General features: G+C 47.2%; 1 protein-coding gene across 14 annotated transcripts in view; it reads left to right on the plus strand.

Annotated features, from left to right (window-relative positions):
* gtf2ird1 (GTF2I repeat domain containing 1) overlaps positions 1–26893 on the plus strand; it is a 278277-nt gene extending 251384 nt beyond the window's left edge. For all 14 annotated transcript variants that reach the window (XM_070857306.1, XM_070857298.1, XM_070857299.1 and 11 more), the window contains 3 exons: positions 20858–20895; positions 23752–23867; positions 26655–26893. In XM_070857306.1, the coding sequence (XP_070713407.1) occupies positions 20858–20895; positions 23752–23867; positions 26655–26723 (223 nt within the window). In that variant the 3' untranslated portion in view covers positions 26724–26893. The remainder of the gene's footprint in view (positions 1–20857; positions 20896–23751; positions 23868–26654) is intronic.
* The last annotated feature ends 1022 nt before the right edge of the window (positions 26894–27915 follow it).

The following is a 27915-nucleotide window of genomic DNA, read 5'->3' on the forward strand; positions in this document are numbered from 1 at the left end:
GCTTTTTAATTTTGCCCCTAGCTGCTCATACTCTCTCAACAGAACCTCTTTGTCCTATCTATGTCGTTGGCACCCATGTGGACCATGGCAACTGGATCTTCCCCCCTCCCACTTCAAGTTCCTCTGCAGCCCTGAGGAGATGTCCTTAACCCTGGCACCGGTCAGGCAACACAGCCTTCGGGACTCACTCGCTCGGCTGCAGAGAACTGCATTTATTCCCCTAATGATACTGCCCCCTACCACTACAACGTTTCTTTTTACTCCCCCGTTTGAATGGCCCCCTGTACCACGGTGCTGTGGTCAGCTTGCTCATCCTCTCTGCAATCCCTGCTCGCGTTCAGATTCAAAAATAATTTCAAAAGAGAATTAGATAAATACTTGAAAAGGAATAGCTTGCAGGGCTATGGGGAAAGAGCAGGAGAGCGGGACTAATTGGGTAGCACTTTAAAAGAGCCGGCACAGGCACGATGAGCTTAATGGCCTCCTTCTGTGCGGTATGATTCTAACTGAATTTGCTTTGTCGATATCCAGCACTTTGTCCTTAAAAGCTTAAAAAGGCTTCTATTTACATACAGAGGTGTTTCATACAAAGGCTAATTAACCCATTATAGGCGGTTCTGATTGTCTTTATGTTCATATCGTTTGTTACCATTTTGCTGAATATTTTGCGCTTGATATCTTTAATTGTGACCATTAACTACTGTAGTCAGTCTGTTGAAGTTTAATATCCACCAATTGAAGTGAGTGAGATTGTGCGGTACAGGGATGCACTTAATCCTGTAAGAAGCTTATTGTAAGTAAGAGTACTTGTTAACCCCTTGGGTCACACAACTCTGCAGAATTAGCTGGCATAAAAGTGCCAGCTGCGTGTTTCTCGCTTTGTCAATGGGAACTCTGGGAGAGAATGGGAGAAAAAATAGTGCTGCGAAATGTAGCAATCTGGCAGACAGATTCTTCGTTAATAACATAGTCACGTATCTTTCAGGTAGGAGCCAGCTGTCTAATTACTTCTCTTGTAAGATATCTCAATAACGTTCCTAAAAATGGAAAAAGCATGAAGTTATTTCATTGCTTCACCATTTTACTAGGGCAGGCAGTAGTGGGGAGGGTTGGGAGGGAAAGGCATGTTCTTTGCATTAAGGGTTAAAGTGGTGTGCAATTGTCCCACAGATGCGGTATGAAAAATAGATAAGTATCTTTGTTACAAACTTTTTTTAACGTAAACCCTTTGAAATAAAATCCTATTTTGATTTACTTCCTCTCCTTCATTTGTTGATGTTGCTTGCCTTGCTAAACAGCAAGTAATGGCGGAGTGACGTCACCTGGCCGACATTTTGTCATTTCCCCCGACCTCCCCGATCATGCTGAACACAGGCACAGAGCGGTGAATCGGCTGTGAAGCACAATTTAACGCGCCACAACAGCAACTTGCATTTATATAGCGCCTTTAATGTGTTCAAACGTTCCAAGGCACTTCACAGGTGCGTTATCAGACACTGAGCTAAAGTAGGAGATATTAGGACAGCTGACCAAAAGCTTGGTCAAAGAATTCAATTTTTATGAAGTGCCTTAAAGGAGGAGAGAGAGGGACACTGAGAGGTTGTTGGAGGGAATTCCAGGGCTTGGGAACTAGATAGTTGAAAGCACGGTGGCCAATGGTGGGACAGAGGCAGTGCGGGATGTATAAGCCTGGAGGAGTAATCCTGCTCCTTCTAGTCCACAAGGAAACAAAAATAAAATAAAAACAGCGAACTTCTCTGGGCACTTTCTGGCTCCGGATCCACCTCCTGTCAGATTGGCCTGTCAGGGAAGGCACGACCGCCGGCCTGGGGTTAAAATTGCTCTCGGGCCCAGATGATGTCATCAAGGCTCGATTTGCATAGTAAAAGCAGGCCCTCGCTCCTGCAGGTGGGTGTCTCGGGTGCCTACTAACAATAGCAGGTAAACCTTACATCCAGCAGTGTGATTGGAGGAGGCAAGTCGCTGCCCTGGTTTAATTGCCCACCCGCTTTTTGCCAAGTAGGCAGGGTTAAAATGGGGCTTCTAGAGACCAGACTTTTATGAATAATTCGATTTGTAACGAGTGATAATTATCTGCTTTTAGTAAGTGTCAATCTAACCAGCCAATTGCTTCATTTTACAGCAGTGAATGGAAAGGCCAATTGCTTCCATTTTGTGCTCAGTTGACGTGTTCTTTAGATTTTGTTTGCTGTTCTAGTAGACATCTGGCCATTCCATGCTTACTTTGTGCCTCGAGTGACTTAAACAGTCATGGTAACCAGTAAAATACTAACTGAGCCATGAAACCAAGACTGGAGAGTGGCTAACTGTGTGAATGACAAAGGACATACAACACAGAACCAGGCCATTCGGCTCAACTTGTTGATTTCTGGATTCTTTTCCCTCAATCTGGTTCAGTGAAATCACTGAGTCGAATACCGATTATGCTTTAAACAAAGCAAGCTTTTATTTATAAAGCAAATCCCGATCGGGGACCTTATCAGACAGAAGGAATGCTTCCTGATAGATTGCACTCACTTCCTACGGACAAAGTGAGTTTACATTGTAAAGGGACGACGGTTATACATTTTCGGTAAAAGATAATGAGATACAATTAGAGTGACATCCTATTTCAGCCTATCCTCTTTGATCCCTCTTTACCATTGTCCACTCATAAGCCGATCTAAGAATGGTATGATTTTACACAAAGGCCCATTATGAGTTACTAAGACCTTGAGGTTTTTCTGCAAGCTGTGGGTTTTGTTTCAATATGTGTTAGTGTTGTAACATTTTGCAGTCTCGAGTTTGAGATGTCATGGCTATTCCTCCATGAATTCTTTGTTAGCTTACACTGTCCATATATAATTCCCACGTTCTCAACTTCAATGTCTCTATACATTTTCAAACATTCACATTCCCCCCTTTTATCATTCCATGATAACACTTAGGATATTTTGCTGATTAAAAGAGTTCGGTTTTCCCGTCTCTCTTCTCAGGTCACCGTCGGTGCAGCTGGCTGTCTATCACTATGGGTAAAAGCTCAAACTGGTCTCCTCGGGACCCATGTTCCAATTAGGATGCCAATGGTCTCGTTCAGCTATGGAGAAGAGGAAATCTGGAACAGAAACAGGAATTAGAATAACCAGTAAAATAGGTTCATTAGAGGGTGGTGAGCTTGCAGTGGTGCAGGTGAACCCAGGCACTTTTCCCCTCAACCTTGGCTGCAGTGGGGGTAGTGAGTAACACCTGAAAAGGCCCCTCCCATCGTGGCTCTACTCCCTTCCGAATCCATTTCTTAATCAGGACATACTTCCCAGGTACCACGAGGGACGATTCGTGTAAAACTGGGAGGTTGAGGTGAGCCTCTCGAACCTGGTTGTGAGCTAGTCGCAGAGCCTGAGTCAGAGAAAGAACATAGGTGGTCATCAGTCGAGCTGAGATACCATATCTAGGAACAATTTCCCTCATTAATACCTTAACAACAGTTTGAGCCTTATTGTCCAGGGTAGGGTAGGCTTCAATCCATCTGCTAAACACATCTACTATTACTAACACATATTTGTAACACTGAACTTTTTGCAACTCAATGTAGTCCAACTGAAATGTCTCAAAGGGACCTTCGGGTAGGGGCGTTTTATCCCAATCACAGGGGACTCCCTTCCCTGGATTATGTTGCTGGCAAACCAGGCAACAACTACTGATGTTCTGGGCGAGCGCCTGGAGTCTAGGATGCCACCAAGTAGCCAAAAGTGTGTCACTCGTGGTCCTTGCTCCACAATGAGTAGCAAAATGCATACATTCAATAACCCATAGAGCCAACTCGTCAGACATGCAAGTCTGTTCCGCGGGAGTGGTCCAGAGTTTAGAAACATTGTCATAAGTACATCCATAATTTTTTCCACAACAGTTTTTCTTTTTCAGGAGCATCCTCCTGTGCTTTAATAACATCTTGGATGGTTGGCATTGGTTTTTCCGAGGCTAACTTATCCTTCGCAGGATTTTTAGTCTGACTCATCATTTTGGGCACTACCATCTGTTAGTCACAAGAGGCCTGTTTAGCCTCTTTGTCAGCACAGTGGTTCCCTATATCAACCGGGGATTTTCCAGTGGTGTGGGCGGTACATTTAACAATGGCAATGTGCTTGGGGAGCATGAGGGCTTGCAACAAATCAGATACTAGTTGCTTATGGGATATCTCATTCCCCTGTGAGGTTAGGAATCCCCTATTTTTCCATAATTGTCCGAAATCATGGGCCACCCCAAAGGCATACCTAGAGTCGGTATAGATATTGACTTTGAGGTCTTTGGCCAAGTTACAGGCTCGGGTGAGGGCGAATAGTTCAGCTTGTTGGGCAGAATAGTCGGTTTCAAAAGCGGTAGATTCCAAGACCTGATTCTCCTGTTTTACTATGGCCTATCCTGAGATTCGTGTACCTTCTGGATTAATAGAAGAACTTCCGTCAACATACATAATACAGTCTGGGTCTTCCATTGGTACATCAACTAAATCTTCCCTGACTGATGAGGCCTCTTGAATTAAAGATAAACAATCATGACTGGGTTCTTCCTCATCTTGGGGTGGCTCAGTAAGAAAACAGGCCGGATTAATTGCAGCACAGTGCCGAAAGGTCAGCTTAGGATTGTTTAGTAAGTAGATCTCATATCTGCTTTGCCTGGCCATGGTAAGGTGTTGAGTCTGCAGTTGGCCCAGGAGCGCAGCTACGGAGTGAGAGGTGTATACAACAATATCCTGCTGGAGGGTGATGTTGGCAGCGGATTGAAGGCTATTGTAGATGCCGGTTAATATTTGAGTGCATACAGGGTGTCCCAAGGCAACGGGGTCTATTTTGGAAGAGTAGTAGGCAACAGGCCTATGCTTAACCCCGTGTTTCTGAGTAAAGACAGCAGTAGCACATTCTTTCAGGATTGTACAATACAGTTGAAAGGGCCGGTCGTAGAGGGGCCGGCCCAAAGCTGGAGCTTGCAGCAGGGCTGTCTTTAGTTCCTTAAAGGCTTGGACGTCTGCGGTTTCTATTTCAAAGCTGCCTTCCTTATTTGTATACAGGGTGAGGTGCTTAGTCATCAGGGCAACATTAGGGATCCAGGATCTGCAGTAATTGATCATCTCCAACCACTGTCGCATTTGTTTAGCCGTGCTAGGGACTGGAAACTGGCAAATTGGTTCGACTCGGCTAGCCTCCAAAGCTCGGTGGATACTCGGTATTGCCTGTGATTTCAGCGGGTACTGTCGGATAGAGGGCCAGTCCACACTGCCCTGCACTGGGATCTCAATCGGATCAATGGGAGTATAACCCACTTGGGAGGGGTCCTCTGCCCACACATGAGGATCCACATAGTCAGGTATGTCAGAGCCAGTATGATGCTGCAGAGTCGTTAAGACTTTCTCGGGGTCCCCGTGGAATTGGACTGTTCGGCCATGTTTTACAATTTGCACATCCCGGCTGGTAGGGTCAGCCTCGTCTATAGCCTGGCGCACCATAACTCCCAAATCTTTAGCGTGGTGGGGAGGTAATACTTCATGAGTAATATGTGGTGCCACCGTTGGGGGCTGTCCATCTGCCTTCCCTTCCGGTCCAGTCACTCTAGCCCTTAATAGAATTTCCTTCACTTCCCCTTCGTGATCCTGATAAAAGTTCTGCAGGTTCTGATTCTTTCCACTGGGATCGTATGCTAGGGTCACGTGATAGGGTGCCTGCGGCAGGTCCAGAGACCACCACTGAGGGGTTCTAGTGGTATAATACTGCCGCTTAAGGGTTCCTTGTTTTACAATAATCCCATCATCTCCACACTCCAAATGCAACTGGAATTTGCAGAGGAGGTCTCTAGCCATCAAGTTACAGTCCAGATTGGTTGTGATAACAAATCGATGTTCCACCGATTCTTCCTGGTAACCCATTTTAACTGGTTCTGACACCGGGAATGTAGAGACTTGTCCCAGGAATCCTGACAGTCCCTGTGTTTCAGTGAAGGCGGGGAGTTTAAGCTTTGATTGTACAGAAGACATGAAGGCTCCCGTATCTATCGAGAAGGGTTGCCACTCATTCCGAATTTTTAACAATATCATCAGTTCGTCATCCGGGGAGGGTCCCTGCACAATCAAGCTGCGTAGTCAATACGAATCGGGGGACGGTTGGCCAAAGGGGTTGTTCTGAGAGAAGTTAGTGTAAGATCCCCGTCCTCTCCCCCCTTGCCCCCCTCCTCTTCCTCCTCTTCCTTTTTCGTGCTGACGGGAGGGACAATTTCTATTCCAATGTCCTTCTTGCCCACAAATAAAGCATCCATCTCGTCTTTCCCAGCCCCGACCTCTTCCCATACCAGGCCGGGGACAGTAGGGCAGTCCGTAATTAGCAGGGCCCGGGCCATTTGGGTGTTTGGTATAACCGTATCCCTGTTTATCCACCCAACCCTGCACGCAATACTGCGGTTCCATCTGGTATCCCCTTGGGTCAGGTTTTGGTCCTTCCACCCGAGGCGGCTCTTCCTTTCTAGTCACGTATTCAGTCTTGACCCGGGTTGGGGGCGCACCTCCCCCCTCTCTTTTCCTGCCAATAATATTTAACCGCCCTTTCCATCTGGGCTTTACTGTTATCTGCCCAATTCATATTATTTGTCCGGATAGCGTGAGCAATCGAATAGGGCAGGCACTGAAGTAGGATAGCGCAGAATTGAGGAGAATCCTCTCCTTCCCTAAAGGCATTATCTCCTGATTGACTTCCGTATATTTCAATAAATCTTTCCATGAATTCATCGGCAGTTTCTTCTCGTTTGGGTTTAGTTTCTAATACTGCGGCCATACTGATGGGCTTCTGAAGGGTCGTGGTGAGAGCATTAAAGATAGCGTTTAGGCGATCCTGGGCATCGTTAGGGTGAGCAACCAACAATGCATCATGAGTAGCACGTCCTAGGTGAGTTAGAAATCGGGCATGCTCAGTTGGGCTCAGGGTTTGCTTTACCAGGGCCCACAGGTCCCTTGATTCTGCATTATATCCATGTATGTCGAGGTCACTCCGTGAAATCGGAGGTCAGGGTTAAGTTGGGTTTGTGGATCCCTTTCAGCTTATTTATCTTAGCCTTTTAACTCTTCAATTTGTTTTGTTTGAGTATCTATTTCTTTATTGTATTGGCAAGTATTATTACATAAGCTAGTTCTGTTTTTATTTTTATTCTGACTATCGCACCATTCCTCTGTTAAGTGAGTCTTTTTTCTATTAAGAAATCCAAATTAATAATGTTCAGTATGAAATGGCTGTCAATGGAAAGGATTAACTCCTTTACAGGTTTCTAAGAAGACCTGATGTCATTACGTGACTTCACGTAACCATCTGAAAAAAAATCTTTTCATCAGGAAAGGCAGCATTTGATTAAACTCCAATATTTTTTTTAACTTCTTATTCAAGTACTTGCCAAAGATATTTTTTTAATTGATTTAAAACGAGACCACACATTTTTAATAGCTATTTGTTTACTGAAATTCAAGTTCGTCATCAGCCTCGGTCAATGCAAAGCCAACCATTTTAACTACGTAGTCTATCGATACCTTTCTCAGAGGGCCCAGTGGAACTCTTAGTACATTTCTCGTGCGCGCACTCTTTCTTTAAGACGTCTACGGTTTTTAATATGTCCTCCTTCTGCCAATGAAAGCCCTAATTTAATGGAGTTTTTCTGCCAACTCGACAGGAGTGATGCATTTTTTAGACTGCAGTGGAATTTTTCTTATAATTTAAAATCTCAGAACACTTTTTTTTCAGCACCTATTTAGTACGTTACGTCTTTTTTTTCGTCTTTTCCATAACTAGAGGGAAGTCTGGCACGTAGGCTGTGGACTGCTTTTCGTTATCTCAATTGTTCCAGTCTCAAGGTCATGTTATACTATCTCTTCTAAACTGCAGATTTAATATAATAATAATTTTTTTTTGAATCCTTTTGAATGCATCTCAGTATTTTCTGTGCCTTCTCTGAATATCTCAAAATCCCGATTCAAACTTTGTAATTCAATAAGGTTCACACTCTTAAACTTCCCACATACAGGACGAAGGGTTAAAAAAAACTTTCATTCTGTTTGAAAAAGTGGGTGGAGCTAAAACAAACCACAACTCCCCGGTTTCCCACAGTAAAAATCACACAAGCATTTCTCATTTAAAACAGACGTTCACAAGAGTCTCTCTTCTTTCCTATTAATTGTTTTGGCCGGCTCTATTTTTGGATCCATGACCTTTCAGGGAATTCATAGTTTTATCTAAATTACCCATCCTGTGTCGCCGCACGTTGGATCAGGGTCCTAATTAGTCTTGATTGTCTCCACGTCACCCCATGGTGGTTTCAGTTATCTTACCCAGAGCCGAGGCGGACCAAGTGATATACAAGATCAACGGCGTACCTGGCGTAAGTACAATTTAAAATTTACACAGTCCCGCGGCTTAATTTTACGTAATTCCCTAACCTCTGCGTTTCCCGCGATTCTCTATCCCTCCGTGTCGCCGCACGGTTTTCCTGTTCGTGTCGCCGCACGAATCGCGTCCCCGTGATTTGATCTATCCCTATCTAGTTCTAACTATCCCTACCTTCCGTGTCGCCGCACGGATCGCGTCCCCGCGATTTGATCTGTACCTATCTAGCTCTAACTATCCCTACCTTCCGTGTCGCAGCACGGATCGCGTCCCCGCGATTTGATCTATCCTTATCTAGCTCTAACTATCCCTACCTTCCGTGTCGCCGCACGGATCGCGTCCCGCGATTTGATCTATCCCTATCTAGCTCTAACTATCCCTACCTTCCGTGTCGCCGCACGGATCGCATCCCCGCGATTTGATCTAACCCTATGTAGCCCTATCTAGCCCTACCTTTCGCGTTGCTGCGCGATTTGAATCCAATCAGTGCCTAGACGGGCCAAGTGATATACAAGGTCGACGTCACACCTGACTTGGACGCTTATCCCCTATGAGCCTTACTTAATTTGTTCTAGTCTCCAGATTTCCTTATCCTTTCACATCACCACGCAGTTTCCCTATCTCTATCCCTATTCTAAGTTTGAAAGGTATTCACCAGATTGTCCTGGATCTCGTTCAGACACTACCTGTGAACCAGCGAGTTGCTAAACTTTCCTCAGACTTTTGAAACCGGGGGAAACTGGAGCAGTATTGAAAGTATACTTACTCCAGTGGCCACTTTCCCCTCGTCTCGTCCAAGGCTGGTCTGGCTCTTAATTCGCAAGTTTTCAGCAGGCGTCCGTTGAGATCCCACTTCTGACACCAAATGTCCTAGGGGGAGTGTTTGCTAGTGCTGTTGGGGAGGATTTAAACTGATATGGCAGGGGGATGGGAACCAATGCAGGGAGACAGAGGGAAACAAAAAGGAGGCAAAAGCAAAAGACAGAAAGGAGATGAGGAAAAGTGGAGGGCAGAGAAACCCAAGGCAAAGAACAAAAAAGGCCACTGTACAGCAAAATTCTAAAAGAACAAAGGGTGTTAAAAGAACAAGCCTGAAGGCTTTGTGTCTTAATGCAAGGAGTATCCGCAATAAAGTGGATGAATTAACTGTGCAAATAGATGTTAACAAATATGATGTGGTTGGGATTACGGAGACGTGGCTCCAGGATGATCAGGGCTGGGAACTCAACATCCAGGGGTATTCAACATTCAGGAAAGATAGAATAAAAGGAAAAGGAGGTGGGGTAGCATTGCTGGTTAAGGAGCAAATTAAGGCAATAGTTCGGAAGGACATTAGCTTGGATGATGTGGAATCTATATGGGTAGAGCTGCAGAACACCAAAGGGCAAAAAACGTTAGTGGGAGTTGTGTACAGACCTCCAAACAGTAGTAGTGATGTTGGGGAGGGCATCAAACATGAAATTAGGGGTGCGTGCAATAAAGGTGCAGCAGTTATAATGGGTGACTTTAATATGCACATAGATTGGGTTAACCAAACTGGAAGCAATACGGTAGAGGAGGATTTCCTGGAGTGCATAAGGGATGGTTTTTTAGACCAATATGTCGAGGAACCAACTAGGGGGGAGGCCATTTTAGACTGGGTGTTGTGTAATGAGAGAGGATTAATTAGCAATCTCATTGTGCGAGGCCCCTTGGGGAAGAATGACCATAATATGGTGGAATTCTGCATTAGGATGGAGAATGAAACAGTTAATTCAGAGACCATGGTCCAGAACTTAAAGAAGGGTAACTTTGAAGGTATGAGGCGTGAATTGGCTAGGATAGATTGGCGAATGATACTGAAGGGGTTGACTGTGGATGGGCAATGGCAGACATTTAGAGACCGCATGGATGAACTACAACAATTGTACATTCCTGTCTGTCGTAAAATTAAAAAAGGGAAGGTGGATCAACCGTGGCTATCAAGGGAAATCAGGGATAGCATTAAAGCCAAGGAAGTGGCATACAAATTGACCAGAAATAGCAGAGAACCCGGGGACTGGGAGAAATTTAGAACTCAGCAGAGGAGGACAAAGGGTTTGATTAGGGCAGGGAAAATGGAGTACGAGAAGAAGCTTGCAGGGAACATTAAGACGGATTGCAAAAGTTTCTATAGATATGTAAAGAGAAAAAGGTTAGTAAAGACAAACGTAGGTCCCCTGCAGTCAGAATCAGGGGAAGTCATAACGGGGAACAAAGAAATGGCGGACCAATTGAACAAGTACTTTGGTTCGGTATTCACTGATGAGGACACAAACAACCTTCCGGATATAAAAGGGGTCGGAGGGTCCAGTAAGGAGGAGGAACTGAGGGAAATCCTTATTAGTCGGGAAATTGTGTTGGGGAAATTGATGGGATTGAAGGCCGATAAATCCCCAGGGCCTGATGGACTGCATCCCAGAGTACTTAAGGAGGTGGCCTTGGAAATAGTGGATGCATTGACAGTCATTTTCCAACATTCAATTGACTCTGGATCAGTTCCTATGGAGTGGAGGGTAGCCAATGTAACCCCACTTTTTAAAAAAGGAGGGAGAGAGAAAACAGGGAATTACAGACCGGTCAGCCTGACATCGGTAGTGGGTAAAATGATGGAATCAATTATTAAGGATGTCATAGCAGTGCATTTTGAAAGAGGTAATATGATAGGTCCAAGTCAGCATGGATTTGTGAAAGGGAAATCATGCTTGACAAATCTTCTGGAATTTTTTGAGGATATTTCCAGTAGAGTGGACAAGGGAGAACCAGTTGATGTGGTATATTTGGACTTTCAGAAGGCTTTCGACAAGGTCCCACACAAGAGATTAATGTGCAAAGTTAGAGCACATGGGATTGGGGGTAGTGTGCTGACGTGGATTGAGAACTGGTTGTCAGACAGGAAGCAAAGAGTAGGAGTAAATGGGTACTTTTCAGAATGGCAGGCAGTGACTAGTGGGGTACCGCAAGGTTCTGTGCTGGGGCCCCAGCTGTTTACACTGTACATTAATGATTTAGACGAGGGGATTAAATGTAGTATCTCCAAATTTGCGGATGACACTAAGTTGGGTGGCAGTGTGAGCTGCAAGGAGGATTCTATGAGGCTGCAGAGCGACTTGGATAGGTTAGGTGAGTGGGCAAATGCATGGCAGATGAAGTATAATGTGGATAAATGTGAGGTTATCCACTTTGGTGGTAAAAACAGAGAGACAGACTATTATCTGAATGGTGACAGATTAGGAAAAGGGCAGGTGCAAAGAGACCTGGATGTCATGGTACATCAGTCATTGAAGGTTGGCATGCAGGTACAGCAGGCGGTTAAGAAAGCAAATGGCATGTTGGCCTTCATAGCGAGGGGATTTGAGTACAAGGGCAGGGAGGTGTTGCTACAATTGTACAGGGCCTTGGTGAGGCCACACCTGGAGTATTGTGTACAGTTTTGGTCTCCTAACCTGAGGAAGGACATTCTTGCTATTGAGGGAGTGCAGCGAAGGTTCACCAGACTGATTCCCGGGATGGCGGGACTGACCTATCAAAAAAGACTGGATCAACTGGGCTTGTATTCACTGGAGTTCAGAAGAATGAGAGGGGACCTCATAGAAACGTTTAAAATTCTGACGGGGTTAGACAGGTTAGATGCAGGAAGAATGTTCCCAATGTTGGGGAAGTCCAGAACCAGGGGACACAGTCTAAGGATAAGGGGGAAGCCATTTTGGACCGAGATGAGGAGGAATTTCTTCACCCAGAGAGTGGTGAACCTGTGGAATTCTCTACCACAGAAAGTTGTTGAGGCCAATTCACTAAATATATTCAAAAAGGAGTTAGATGAAGTCCTTACTACTAGGGGAATCAAGGGGTATGGTGAGAAAGCAGGAATAGGGTACTGAAGTTGCATGTTCAGCCATGAACTCATTGAATGGCGGTGCAGGCTAGAAGGGCCGAATGGCCTACTCCTGCACCTATTTTCTATGTTTCTATGTTGATTTCTGGTTTCTTTTCCCTCAATCTGGTTCAGTGAAATCACTAAGTCGAATACCGATTGTGCTTTAAACAAAGCAAGCTTTTATTTAAAAAGCAAATCCCGATCGGGGACCTAATCAGACAGAAGGAATGCTTCCTGATAGATTGCACTCACTTCCTACGGACAAAGTGAGTTTACATTGTAAAGGGACGACGGTTATACATTTTTGGTAAAAGATAATGAGATACAATTAGAGTGACATCCTATTTCAGCCTATCCTCTTTGATCCCTCTTTACCATTGTCCACTCATAAGCCGATCTAAGAATGGTATGATTTTACACAAAGGCCCATTATAAGTTGCTAAGACCTTGAGGTTTTTCTGCAAGCTGTGGGTTTTGTTTCAATATGTGTTAGTGTTGTAACATTTTGCAGTCTCGAGTCAGATGTCATGGCTATTCCTCCATGAATTCTTTGTTAGCTTACACTGTCCATATATAATTCCCACGTTCTCAACTTCAATGTCTCTATACATTTTCAAACATTCACATTCTGGTCTGTGCCAGTGTTTGTTCTCCACTCGGGCTCCCTTCCACTCCACCCCATTTAATTCTATATCGGTATAACCTATTCCTTTCTCCTTCATGTGTTTATCCAGCTTCCCCTTAAATGCATCTATGTTATTCATCTCAACCACTCCCTGTGGTAGCGAGTTCCACATTCTCACCATTCCCTGGGTAAAGAAGTTTGTTCTGAATTAATAGTGACTATCTTATATTTATGGCCCCTAGTTTTGGTCTCTCCCCCCACAAGTGGAAACATCTTCTTTACATCTACCCTATCAAACCCTTTCATAGTCTTAAAGACCTTTATCAGGTCACCCCTTAACCTTCTCTTTCCAGAAGAGTCCCAGACTGTTCAATCTCTCTTGATAGGCATAAACTCTCAGTTCTGGTAACATCCTTGTAAATCTTTTTTTGCACCTTCTCCAGTGCCTCTATACACTTTTTATAATATGGAGAGCAGAACTGTTCATAGTACTCCAAGTGTGGTATTACATAATGTGTCTGCTTTTCAATTCTATCCCTCTAGAAATGAACCTTGGAGCTTTGTTTTATTATTTTTTGAATGGCCTTATTAGTGATCTGTGCCCCGAGGTACTTTTACCCAGTTTAGAGTCTTGCTTTCCAAGGAGCATGTGGCCTCTTTATTCTTCCCACCAAAATACTCACCATAAGCAGTCCCTCGTATCGAGGATGACTTGCTTCCACGCCAAAAAGGGAGGAGTTCACAGGTGTTTCAATGAAGGACCTAATATTCCAGATCCAGAACTACATCCTGAAACATAGAAACATAGAAAATAGGTGCAGGAGCAGGCCATTCAGCCCTTCTAGCCTGCACCACCATTCAATGAGTTCATGGCTGAACATGAAACTTCAGTACCCGCTTCCTGCTTTCTCGCCATACCCCTTGATCCCCCGAGTAGTAAGGACTTCATCTAACTCCCTTTTGAATATATTTAGTGAATTGGCCTCAACAACTTTCTGTGGTAGAGAATTCCACAGGTTCACCACTCTGGGTGAAGAAGTTTCTACTCATCTCGGTCCTAAATGGCTTACCCCTTATCCTCAGACTGTGACCCCTGGTTCTGGACTTCCCCAACATTGGGAACATTCTTCCTGCATCCAACCTGTCCAAACCCGTCAGAATTTTAAACGTTTCTATGAGGTCCCCTCTCACTCTTCTGAACTCCAGTGAATACAAGCCCAGTTGATCCAGTCTTTCTTGATAGGTCAGTCCCACCATCCTGGGAATCAGTCTGGTGAATCTTCGCTGCACTCCCTCAATAGCAAGAATGTCCTTCCTCAAGTTAGGAGACCAAAACTGTACACAATACTCCAGGTGTGACCTCACCAAGGCCCTGTACAACTGTAGCAACACCTCCCTGCCCCTGTACTCAAATCCCCTCGCTATGAAGGCCAACATGCCATTTGCTTTCTTAACCGCCTGCTGTACCTGCATGCCAACCTTCAGTGACTGATGTACCATGACACCCAGGTCTCGTTGCACCTCCCCTTTTCCTAATCTGTCACCATTCAGATAATAGTCTGTCACTCTGTTTTTACCACCAAAGTGGATAACCTCACATTTATCCACATTATACTTCATCTGCCACGCATTTGCCCACTTACCTAACCTATCCAAGTCACTCTGCAACCTCATAGCATCCTCCTCGCAGCTCACACTGCCACCCAACTTAGTGTCATCTGCAAATTTGGAGATACTACATTTAATCCCCTCGTCTAAATCATTAATGTACAATGTAAACAGCTGGGGCCCCAGCACAGAACCCTGCGGTACCCCACTAGTCACTGCCTGCCATTCTGAAAAGTACCCATTTACTCCTACTCTTTGCTTCCTGTCTGACAACCAGTTCTCAATCCACGTCAGCACACTACCCCCAATCCCATGTGCTCTAACTTTGCACATTAATCTCCTGTGTGGGACCTTGTCGAAAGCCTTCTGAAAGTCCAAATATACCACATCAACTGGTTCTCCTTTGTCCACTTTACTGGAAACATCCTCAAAAAATTCCAGAAGATTTGTCAAGCATGATTTCCCTTTCACAAATCCATGCTGACTTGGACCTATCATGTCACCATTTTCCAAATGCGCTGCTATGACATCCTTAATAATTGATTCCATCATTTTACCCACTACTGAGGTCAGGCTGACCGGTCTATAATTCCCTGCTTTCTCTCTCCCTCCTTTTTTAAAAAGTGGGGTTACATTGGCTGCCCTCCACTCGATAGGAACTGATCCAGAGTCAATGGAATGTTGGAAAATGACTGTCAATGCATCCGCTATTTCCAAGGCCACCTCTTTAAGTACTCTGGGATGCAGTCCATCAGGCCCTGGGGATTTATCGGCCTTCAATCCCATCAATTTCCCCAACACAATTTCCCATCTATTAAGATTTCCCTCAGTTCCTCCTCCTTACTAGACCCTCTGACCCCTTTTATATCCGGAAGGTTGTTTGTGTCCTCCTTAGTGAATACTGAACCAAAGTACTTGTTCAATTGGTCTGCCATTTCTTTGTTCCCCATTATGACTTCCCCTGATTCTGACTGCAGGGGACCTACGTTTGTCTTTACTAACCTTTTTCTCTTTACATACCTATCGAAACTTTTGCAATCCGCCTTAATGTTCCCTGCAAGCTTCTTCTCGTACTCCATTTTCCCTGCCCTAATCAAACCCTTTGTCCTCCTCTGCTGAGTTCTAAATTTCTCCCAGTCCCCAGGTTCGCTGCTATTTCTGGCCAATTTGTATGCCACTTCCTTGGCTTTAATACTATCCCTGATTTCCCTAGATAACCACGGTTGAGCCACCTTCCCTTTTTTATTTTTACGCCAGACGGGAATGTACAATTGTTGTAATTCATCCATGCGGTCTCTAAATGTCTGCCATTGCCCATCCACAGTCAACCCCTTAAGTATCATTCGCCAATCTATCCTAGCCAATTCACGCCTCATACCTTCAAAGTTACCCTTCTTTAAGTTCTGGACCATGGTCTCTGAATTAACTGTTTCATTCTCCATCTTAATGCAGAATTCCACCATATTATGGTCACTCTTCCCCAAGGTGCCTCGCACAATGAGATTGCTAATTAATCCTCTCTCATTACACAACACCCAGTCTAAGATGGCCTCCCCCCTAGTTGGTTCCTCGACATATTGGTCTAGAAAACCATCCCTTATGCACGCCAGGAAATCCTCCTCCACCGTATTGCTTCCAGTTTGGCTAGCCCAATCTATGTGCATATTAAAGTCACCCATTATAACTGCTGCACCTTTATTGCATGAACTCCTAATTTCCTGTTTGATGCCCTCCCCAACATCACTACTACTGTTTGGAGGTCTGTACACAACTCCCACTAACGTTTTTTGCCCTTTAGTGTTCTGCAGCTCTACCCATATAGATTCCACATCATCCAAGCTAATGTCTTTCCTAACTATTGCATTAATCTCCTCTTTAACCAGCAATGCCACCCCACCTCCTTTTCCTTTTATTCTATCCTTCCTGAATGTTGAATACCCCTGGATGTTGAGTTCCCAGCCCTGATCATCCTGGAGCCACGTCTCCGTAATCCCAACCACATCATATTTGTTAACATCTATTTGCACAGTTAATTCATCCACCTTATTGCGGATACTCCTTGCATTAAGACACAAAGCCTTCAGGCTTGTTTTTTTAACACCCTTTGTCCTTTTAGAATTTTGCTGTACAGTGGCCCTTTTTGTTCTTTGCCTTGGGTTTCTCTGCCCTCCACTTTTCTTCATCTCCTTTCTGTCTTTTGCTTTTGCCTCCTTTTTGTCTCCCTCTGTCTCCCTGCATTGGTTCCCATCCCCCTGCCATATCAGTTTAAATCCTCCCCAACAGCACTAGCAAACACTCCCCCTAGGACATTGGTTCCGGTCCTGCCCAGGTGCAGACCGTCCGGTTTGTACTGGTCCCACCTCCCCCAGAACCGGTTCCAATGCCCCAGGAATTTGAATCCCTCCCTGCTGCACCACTGCTCAAGCCACGTATTCATCTGCGCTATCCTGCGATTCCTACTCTGACTAGCACGTGGCACTGGTAGCAATCCCGAGATTACTACTTTTGAGGTCCTACTTTTTAATTTAGCTCCTAGCTCCTTAAATTCTTTTCGTAGGACCTCATCCCTTTTTTTAACCTATGTCGTTGGTACCAATGTGCACCACGATAACTGGCTGTTCTCCCTCCCATTTCAGAATGTCCTGCACCCGCTCCGAGACATCCATGACCCTTGCACCAGGGAGGCAACATACCACCTGGAGTCTCGGTTGTGGCCGCAGAAACGCCTATCTATTCCCCTCACCATCGAATCCCCTATCACTATCGCGCTCCCAATCTTTTTCCTGCCCTCCTGTGCAACAGAGCCAGCCACGATGCCATGAACTTGGCTCCCCTGATGAGTCATCCCCCCCAACAGTACTCAAAGCGGTGTATCTGTTTTGCAGGGGGATGACCACAGGGGATCCCTGCACTATCTTTCTTGCACTGCTCTTCCTGCTGGTCTTCCATTCCCTATCTGGCTGTGGACCCTTCTCCTGCGGTAGGACCAACTCACTACATGTGATACTCACGTCATTCTCAGCATCGTGGATGCTCCAGAGTGAATCCACCCTCAGCTCCAATTCCGCAACGCGGACCGTCAAGAGCTCGAGGCGGATACACTTCCCACACATGTAGCCCCCAGGGACACTGGAAGTGTCCCCGAGTTCCCACATGGTACAGGAGGAGCATATCATGTGACCGAGCTCTCCTGCCATGCCTTAACCTTAGATACCCTTAAATTGGTAATAACAATGCTAAAGTTCACTTACTGATATAAAAAAGAAAAGAAAAGCTACTCACCAATCACCAGCCAATCACTTACCCCATTGTCTGTGACATCACTTATTGATTCCTTTCTACTTCTATTTTGCTTTCTCTCCCGCTGTAGCTGCACCGGTACGCCTTTTTTCGGCCGCTCCCCTCTCACCAACTGCCGCTGGCTCTCGATCCCCCGCTGGGCTTTTGAAGTGTGGAAGATGCCTGGGCGTGGATTTTTAAAATGTGTGGTGGCCATTGCACACCAGCCACCACACGGGCTTGACAGAGCTAGGTCTTGGTCCAGTGGCAAGGATTAACCAAGATGATTGGAAACCAGCTCCGCTGCACGGACCTAGTGGGGACACATATCGCAGTATGGGCTGCCCCGTGCTGCCCCTGGGCCCTTATCACTCCTGGGCCCCGAACTCGTGCCACTCCTGTGCCCCTACCTCGCCACTCCAGCTGTACCTGCCCACACTCCAGTCAGTAACCTAAATACCACCTCACACTTACCAGAGCAGTGAATTTGTCCAGCCAGGTTCAATGACATGGTCATTTCTAGCTTTTGCAATACTGATTTAAAGATCCAGGACTTTGTAATCAAATTGTTTGATCATCTGTGTATAGTCAACCTTTCAGTTTTAATATCAAGAACAAAGATTAAGCTACAATTCCAGTTTCTTCCTTTAAAAAAGTGTTATTGTGCTCTCCTCTGAGTCAGCAGGTTGTGGATTCGAGCCTCACTGTAGACTTTACGTAACCCAATCTGACACTTCCGTGCAGTACTGAGGGAGGGAGTACTGAATTGTTCAGTTAAGCTTTAAACAGTAAAAGTTCCCATGGTAGAATTTGAACGGTATCGGGAAGTTCCCCGTATGTCCTGGCCAACAGTTATCCATCAACCAATACTATCCAAAACAGATTATCTGGTATTTATTCATTTGATAGTGCAAATTAGCAGCCACATTTACTGACATCTGACTTCCAGTGGGTGTGGGATTGCTGTGTTTTGAAATCACACTGCACTCTCTCCCAGTTACACACACCTTCTGATCCCATGATTACATATTCTTGGACATTGAATGCTAATGCAGAATCTTGAAACTAGTACCTAAAGTTGGTGAATGTCGCGAGGCAGCATTTCACATGGTGCTTGATGAAGGCCATGCTGCAACAAGGGTTAAAAGATGGAGCCATGTCTCCAGGTTTGATAGCCCTGCCATTAAAGAAAATGGAAAGCTGTCAACAGCCAATTAGAAACAGAGAAACATAGAAAATAGGTGCAGGAGTAGGCCATTCGGCCCTTCGAGCCTGCACTGCCATTCAATGAGTTCATGGCTGAACATGCAACTTCAGTACCCCATTCCTGCTTTCGCGCCATACCCCTTGATCCCCCCTAGTAGTAAGGACTACATCTAACTCCTTTTTGAATATATTTAGTGAATTGGCCTCAACAACTTTCTGTGGTAGAGAATTCCACAGGTTCACCACTCTCTGGGTGATGAAGTTTCTCCTCATCTCGGTCCTAAATGGCTTACCCCTTATCCTTAGACTGTGACCCCTGGTTCTGGACTTCCCCAACATTGGGAACATTCTTCCTGCATCTAACCTGTCTAAACCCGTCAGAATTTTAAACGTTTCTATGAGATCCCCTCTCATTCTTCTGAACTCCAGTGAATACAAGCCCAGTTGATCCAGTCTTTCTTGATATGTCAGTCCCGCCATCCTGGGAATCAGTCTGGTGAACCTTCGCTGCACTCCCTCAATAGCAAGAATCTCCTTCTTCAAATTAGGAGACCAAAACTGTACACAATACTCCAGGTGTGGCCTCACCAAGGCCCTGTACAACTGTAGTAACACCTCCCTGTCCCTGCACTCAAATCCCCTTGCTATGAAGGCCAACATGCCATTTGCTTTCTTAACCGCCTGCTGTACCTGTATGCCAACCTTCAATGACTGATGTACCATGACACCCAGGTCTCGTTGCACCTCCCCTTTTCCTAATCTGTCACCATTCAGATAATAGTCTGTCTCTCTGTTTTTACCACCAAAGTGGATAACCTCACATTTATCCACATTATACTTCATCTGCCATGCATTTGCCCACTCACCTAACCTATCCAAGTCACTCTGCAGCCTCATAGCATCCTTCTCGCAGCTCACACTGCCACCCAACTTAGTGTCATCCGCAAATTTGGAGATACTACATTTAATCCCCTCGTCTAAATCATTAATGTACAGTGTAAACAGCTGGGGCCCCAGCACAGAACCTTGTGGTACCCCACTAGTCACTGCCTGCCATTCTGAAAAGTACCCATTTACTCCTACTCTTTGCTTCCTGTCTGCCAACCAGTTCTCAATCCAGGTCAGCACACTACCCCCAATCCTATGTGCTTTAACTTTGCACATTAATTTCTTGTGTGGGACCTTGTCGCACATTGACTTTAATCATTGCGGTCGCCTGTCACTTTAATTCTCCACTCCATTCCCACTCTGATATCTCTGTCCTCGGTCTCCAACACTGTACCAACGAAGCTCAATGCAAGCTCGAGGAACAGCACCTCAATTTCATTTAGGCACTTTACAGCCTTCTGGACTCAACATCGAGTTCAAAACTCTCAGAGCGTAACCACTGCCAATCTTGGCTCCCTTCCCCCCCGCCCCCAGAGCCTGTTTCTTTTTTTCTCCTTGTCTCTAATGGCAGTTGGTCATTATCCCACCATTCAAACCCTATCTTGAGTCATGTTTCTCTAACTCCTGGCATTACCATTTGAATTTGGGCCATCATCCCTTTTGTCTCTCTAATCTATCTTCCAACCTATCACAGACCTTCTCTTTTGTTCTTCCCTTCCCCCTTTCAGTCCTCGTTAAGAATCTGTTCTTTCCAAACACTCTCCAGTTCTGAAGGATCACAACCCGAAACGTTAACTCTGCTTCCTCTCCACAGATGCTGCCTGACCTGCTGAGCTTGCCAGCATTTTCTGTTTTGATTCCAGATTCCAGTGTCCGCAGTATTTTGCTTTTGTAACTTTATTCATTGATAACGGGACAGACTTGTTTTTATTTCTTGATCTTTTACAGGCCATTTGCAGAGATTTGTAATGAAGCATCTAAATCAGGTGAGAGAACATTTAATGTATTCCCTCATACAATGCAGCAGTAGATATTCCCACACAAGTTCCCCTGATGGATCTATTGATGGATTCCCTGCCCAGAGAGACTGAGCCCAACAAACCAGGGTGATCCCGGCTTCGATCCATGATCTATGCTGGGTTTGCTCATTCAGCTAGGATGGCAGTCATCATAGGCGGTCCCTCAAACGAGGATGACTTGCTTCCACAAGAGTTCACAGATGTTTCAATGAAGGACCCGATGTTCCAGTCCTGAACTCCAATTGAGAGGGTGGAAGATGCCTGGGCATGGATTTTTTTAACGTGTGGTGACCGTTGCACATCAGCCACTACACGGGCTCGACAGAGCTAGGTCTTTATCCAGTGGCAGGGGTTGAACCAGGATGACTGGAGACCTGCTCTGCTGCATGGACCTAGTGCGCACACATATTGCAATGTGAGCTGGCCCATGCTGCCCCTGGGTCCTCGGCTCTTCTGGGCCCCGTTCCCTCATTCGCCGCACCTTCGCCCACGATGTTCCAGGGCCCGGAGTTCCAGCTCTATTTATAGCCCCGACCTGCGGTGGTGTTCTCACACAGGTCAGGGCGGCCCACGATGGCAGTACAGGTGCTGCAGTTGGTTGTGGGGGGGAGAGATTGAGTTCCTGGTCCTGTTCCTGATCACTTGTGGGTCTGTGCAGCGGGGAGTGAGCGGAATAAGCAGATAGTATCAGTGGCTGCCCCGCTGGCTCCGTCAGTTTGCCCAGTGAGTCGCTGAACCAATACTGAGCATAACGTTCCCGGAATCGCTGGTCTGCCTTTGAGTTAGTGATCCCGGCTGTTGCACCAGATGGGATCAGCAAAATCAGCCAGGGCTCCAACTCCTGATTAGCTGTTCAGTCACCCACTACAAGAAGTGTGTCTATGGCTGTGTGAAGTCTTCAGGTGATGATCGGATTGGACGTAGCACTGATGGCATTATGAATTTTTAAAATTCATTGTCGGGATGTGGGCATCGTTAGCAAGGCCGGCATTTATTGTCCATCCCTAGTTACCCGGAGAAGGTGGCTTGCTAGATGGTTTAAAGTCAACCACGTTGGTGTGGGGACTGGAGTCACGTATAGATCGTGTAATGAAGGCAGGCTTCCTACCCTAAAGGACATGGATGAATCAGTTGCGTTTTGTCACTATTTGTTTCCTGATACAGGTGGAACCTCCCTTATCCGGCACCCTCGGGACCTGGCCTGTGCCGAAAAAGGGATTTTGCCAGATGAGGGGAGGTCAGCGGCCCGAGGTCGGGGAGGGGGGGGAGGGCTGGGGAGGAAGTCGGCGCCCCGGGCAGGCCCGAAGTGTCAGCGGGCCCTTGGTGGGCTGCGAAGGAAGTGTCGGCGGGCCGAGTGTCAGTGGGCTCCCAGCAGGCCGAGTGTCGGCGCAGACCCAGTGGGCCGAGTGTCGGTGGGCCCCAGCAGGCCGAGTGTCGGCGCAGACCCAGCGGGCCGAGTGTCGAAGCGGCCCCCAGCGGGCCGAGTGTCGGAGCGGCCCCCAGCGGGCCGAGTGTCGGAGCGGCCCCAGCGGGCCGAGTGTCGGAGCGGCCCCCAGCGGGCCGAGTGTCGGAGCGGCCCCAGCGGGCCGAGTGTCGGTGGGCCCCAGCGGGCCGAGTGTCGGAGCGGCCCCAGCGGGCCGAGTGTCGGTGGGCCCCAGCGGGCCGAGTGTCGAAGCGGCCCCCAGCGGGCCGAGTGTCAGTGGGCTCCCAGCAGGCCGAGTGTCGGAGCGGCCCCAGCGGGCCGAGTGTCGGTGGGCCCCAGCGGGCCGAGTGTCGGCGCAGACCCAGCGGGCCGAGTGTCGAAGCGGCCCCCAGCGGGCCGAGTGTCGAAGCGGCCCCCAGCGGGCCGAGTGTCGGAGCGGCCCCAGCGGGCCGAGTGTCGGTGGGCCCCAGCGGGCCGAGTGTCAGTGGGCTCCCAGCAGGCCGAGTGTCGGAGCGGCCCCAGCGGGCCGAGTGTCGGTGGGCCCCAGCGGGCCGAGTGTCGGCGCAGACCCAGTGGGCCGAGTGTCGAAGCGGCCCCCAGCGGGCCGAGTGTCGAAGCGGCCCCCAGCGGGCCGAGTGTCGGAGCGGCCCCAGCGGGCCGAGTGTCGGTGGGCCCCAGCGGGCCGAGTGTCAGTGGGCTCCCAGCAGGCCGAGTGTCGGAGCGGCCCCAGCGGGCCGAGTGTCGGTGGGCCCCAGCGGGCCGAGTGTCGGCGCAGACCCAGTGGGCCGAGTGTCGAAGCGGCCCCCAGCGGGCCGAGTGTCGAAGCGGCCCCCAGCGGGCCGAGTGTCGGTGGGCCCCAGCGGGCCGAGTGTCGGCGCAGACCCAGCGGGCCGAGTGTCGGTGGGCCCCAGCGGCCCCAGCAGGCCGAGTGTCGCCGGGCTCCAAAGTCAGGATGGCGGTCGGTCGCGTTCTGCCACCGGAATCATGCTGGACGAGGGTTGGTGCCGGGTAAGGGAGTCCTGGATAACGGAGGTCCAACCTGTACCAGCTTTTTATTTAGATGTTTTAAACTAAATTCAAATTCTCAAACTGCCATAGTGGGATTTGACCTTGCGTTTGTTGGATGACTAGTCCAGTATCATGACTGTCATGTTACCGTACCCAACGCTCACACATGGCGAGGTACTGAACCCCTGCTGATATCCCTGGAATTATACTGCTCACTAGAATCCGCACCCTCGGGAGGGAGGGAACAAACTTGGTTGGGAATGAGGTGCATGGTGCCAGCCAGTGCAATGGGAAGGTGTCAGTGATGCCTGTAGATTAGCTTTGGGACACGTGTTGGTGAAGTAAGGTTTACAATGGTAACATTGTGCACTTTTATCATTTATCTTTTCAAGTATGCAAACAAGAGGCAGTGCACAAACGGAAGCGAAGAAGAGTGTCGGAGGGAAGCATTGTACCATCATCCTCAAACGTGGAAGCAGGTGCATCTCCAAATCCAGTCTCTCTTGTGGTAATGATTTTTGTTAACATTATATATATTAAACGTTATTGATTCTGGTTTTCTGTCCTGACTTTACCCCGCCTGCGGGTCCTCCTACATTGCACACCATACATCGATCTGACTATAGAGGCTGTGCTCCAGCCTCTGCCAGTGCTGCTGTAGACTGAGCTGCCAACATTAGCATCCTCGACCAGGCCAACATCCCCAGCATTGAAGCACTGACCACACTTGATCAGCTTCGCTGGGCAGGCCACATAGTTCACATACCAGACACGAGACTCCCAAAGCAAGCGCTCTACTCGGAACTCCTTCATGGCAAACGAGCCAAAGGTGGGCAGAGGAAACGTTACAAGGACACCCTCAAAGCCTCCCTGACTTTAGTGCAACATCCCCACTGACACCTGGGAGACCCTGGCCAAAGTCCGCCCTAAGTGGAGGAAGTGCATGCGGGAGGGCGCTGAGCACCTCGAGTCTCATCGTCGAGAGCATGCAGAAACCAAGCGCAGGCAGCGGAAAGAGCGTGCGGCAAATCAGTCCCACCCACCCCTTCCCTCAATGACTATCTGTCCCACCTGAGACTGTGGTTCTCGTATTGGACTGTTCAGCCACCTGTTAAGAGTGGAAGCAAGTCCTCCTCGATTCCGAGGGATTATCTATGATGATGAGACTGAGCTGTTAGATGATGCGCAGGAGCAGTTCCCTAGATGGTTGGACGTGTAACTGTTCCACCGGACGTGGCACTGAGCCAGCAGACCCGAGTGCCGGGATCGATACCCGATCGCTGCTAAGTTAGCTGGTCTCTGCCAGGGCGGCAGTCAGGGCACAATGGTTGGCTTTAACACCTCTTGCTGGAGAGGGAGGGGGGGGCGGCGGTGAGATTGCTCCTGGTCTCCCTCCCAGTGACCTTGCTGGAATGTGTAGGGTGACAGGGTAGAGATTGGTTTTGAAGCCCCCTTGGCATAGTCAGTGGTCGCTGGGTAAGATTCCACAGGCTGAAAGTCTCCAACAACCTATAATCCTGCATTATTTGGGCATGAGACAGAATGTTGAGGGAAATTTACTGAAAGTTTTTCCTGCAAAATAGCTGACAGATGGCAGAAATTCATCGTGGAATTTCTGATGTGTTACACTGTGATAGGTTCGATTGCTGCATTAAGATCAGTGTGTGGTATTTATTACACCTTATAAAACGTGTCTCTTTTTTTATAATGTTTATTTTTGGCACTCCTTCAATGTGTCTGGTAGAGGCAGTGTGATATATATCAGTGGTTTTAAACTTTACACTGTACAAATGCTGACACTTCCAGGGACCCCTGCAAATATGACACATTTTCAGGGACCAACCCCCCCCCCCCCCCCACCAACATATTTCCAGGAATTCCCTGTAACTGACACTTCCAGTGATCCCCATAACTTATTGACACATTTCCAGGAATTCCCTGCAACTGACATGGCCAAGGACCTCTGATCCCACCAAGTCTGTGTTGCAGTTGATCCCAAGCCTCAGAGCTAATAGGCTCTGCGCCTCACAGAACGGTCTTAAAGTTTGGACTTGGTGTATTAGACTTCAAAACAGCAGGAAAGATAATTTTTCCGGATGGATTATCTATTTATTATTAAAGTTAAATAAATGATGCTGGGATTAAGCAACACAGATAAAACATCACGGACTATTGAGTGGCAATTGTGAGAGCTGGATTTTTGGCTTTTAAGCTTTTGGGACATTAATGATGGCGGGGGTGGTCCTGAATACCGCCTGGAAAAAGTTTGTGTCTCAGTCAGCAAAATTGGGCAGCTGGGCCCTGAGTGTGGGGCGGAGCGTTCGGGGAGACGTTGCACATCTCTCTTAGGGCACTAGGCCGGCTGAGCAAGCGAAAATCCCAAACAAAACAGCCGGCCCGGGGGCGCTCTGAGAGAGGGGAAAAACAAAAGCCTGAAAAAAAACACCAAAAACACTCCCAATAAATAACTCGCGCCACCACAACATAAATTGCAAAAAAAAACAATCCCGCTTACCTGATGTTGACATTACTTACCTCACTGCCGCCGCTACAGGTCGGACCGCCCTCTTGCGGTCCCAGCACGGCGCTCTATGGAGCGGGAGCCAGAAATCGAGCCGGTGTTACAACCGAGGGCGTTGCACACTGGCTCGCCTCTTCCCGGCGAAACCGGCCCCGAAAACCCCGGCAGCACGCTGGAAGCTGGCTCGCCGCCATCATTGCCGCCCTCCGGGGTGAAACAGAAGTGGCAACGAGCGGAAAATCCAGCCCTGAGTGTTTTAAATGGAACACATCTGGACGTGTGCTTGGTGTCGGTATTCAAATAAGCAGTATGCTCCTACACTTTGCTTTTAATGCATATATAAACACACATTAAACTTTACCTTTCTAAAGCTTTCTGTGAGAATTTTATTCCCATCTTGTGGCACTGCAGCCATGATAATATCAAATGTATGAGATACTCTCTTCCTCAGTATATAAAAGTAAACATAAGACCGGGTGTTTTACAACATAAAGCTAGAACAGGGCAGGAGAGTTTGACTGAGAAATAGCTGTCTGTTACATAGGCTGTGACACCTGTGCGCTTTGCAGGAGACGGACCTGTTTTACCACAGACCTAACTCAGACATGTACCGTCTGACGTAACTCTTTATGGGGAGTCACAGAGTTCATTCTATCAGATGTTCAGCTTTAAGGGTGTGAATACAGGTGGCGCAAAATGAGTGAGGTTTTGCCCAGAGCTTCGTGCTCTGCCCGTTCTGTACAATGATATTGTCATTTCTTTCTCTCTCTACAGCAGTGGCCGATGTACCTGGTCGACTACGGTGCAGTCAACATGCAAATCCAGGGGCCTGTAAATTTCTAAACCGCACCTTGCTCAAAAACAAGCATGATTTTGGAAAAAAAAACATATGTAATTATGTACCATAACTGTATAGTATGAACTGTAATATTTCCTTCTAGAATATGTCCTGATTTTTACACTATCTCCATGTGATCAAGGGCTTTAAATAAATGTGCTGCGTTGCACTCACACATGCTGGCTATTTTATTTGTAATCAAGGCGAGTCTGGGACGAACTGCACAGTCATGAAATTTCACCAAAGGGAATCCTGGATTATTTCAGTTGGATCAGGATTGCATGCAATGCACAAACTCTTCTGCGGAATTAACGAAGGAAGTCATTTTGGAATTCCATGTTGTGTCTAAGAAAGGAAACAGTGAGCGATGTTTTCCAGGCCCTACCTGGATAGCACTCGTACACATAGAGTCATAACGGCACAGAAGGAGGCCATTCAGCCCATCGAGTAACACCTCCTGGCATTTATACTACAGAGCAGCTTTGGTTTTGGAGATTTGGCAGCAGAAATTGGTGTGCCTTGCAGATTCATGGGACACTTTTTCAGGCGTCCTACGGAACAGGCATCAGGTACTTGCAGACTCGGCAGTTAAGTGTCAAATAAACTTTAAAAGATAAACGTGAGATAATGTACTTTGCTGGGAAAAGCAAAAACAACACCTACACCTTAGAAAGTAAGAAAACTAAATAGAGTAGACGAGCAAAGGGATCTAGGGATACAGGTGCACCTCCCAAACCCGCAACCACTACCACCTAGAAGGACAAGGGCAGCAGGTACATGGGAACACCATCACCTCCAAGTTCCCCTCCAAGTCACACACCATTCATTCACCATCGCTGGGTCAAGATCTTGGAAATCCCTCCCTAACGGCAATGTGGGAGCACCTTCACCACACGGACTGCAGCGGTTCAAGGTGGCAGTTCACCACCATTTTCTCAAGGGCAATTAATGCTGGCCTTGTCAGCAATGCCCACATCCCATAAATGAATATATATATATTAAAAGCAGCATTGCAGTTCAGTAAAACAATTAAAAATGCCAACAAAGCACTGGGATTTATTTCTAGATGTGTAGAATTCATAAGTAGTGAAGTTATGTTACCCTTGTATAGGACCCTGGTCAGGTTGCACTTGGAGTACTGAGCAGAGTTCTGGGGGCCGAAATTGCTCCTTAAGGCCTGTTACCAGCGAAAATTGG

Source organism: Pristiophorus japonicus, chromosome 16 (genome assembly GCF_044704955.1).
Source record: "Pristiophorus japonicus isolate sPriJap1 chromosome 16, sPriJap1.hap1, whole genome shotgun sequence".
Taxonomy (NCBI): Eukaryota; Metazoa; Chordata; class Chondrichthyes; family Pristiophoridae; genus Pristiophorus; species Pristiophorus japonicus.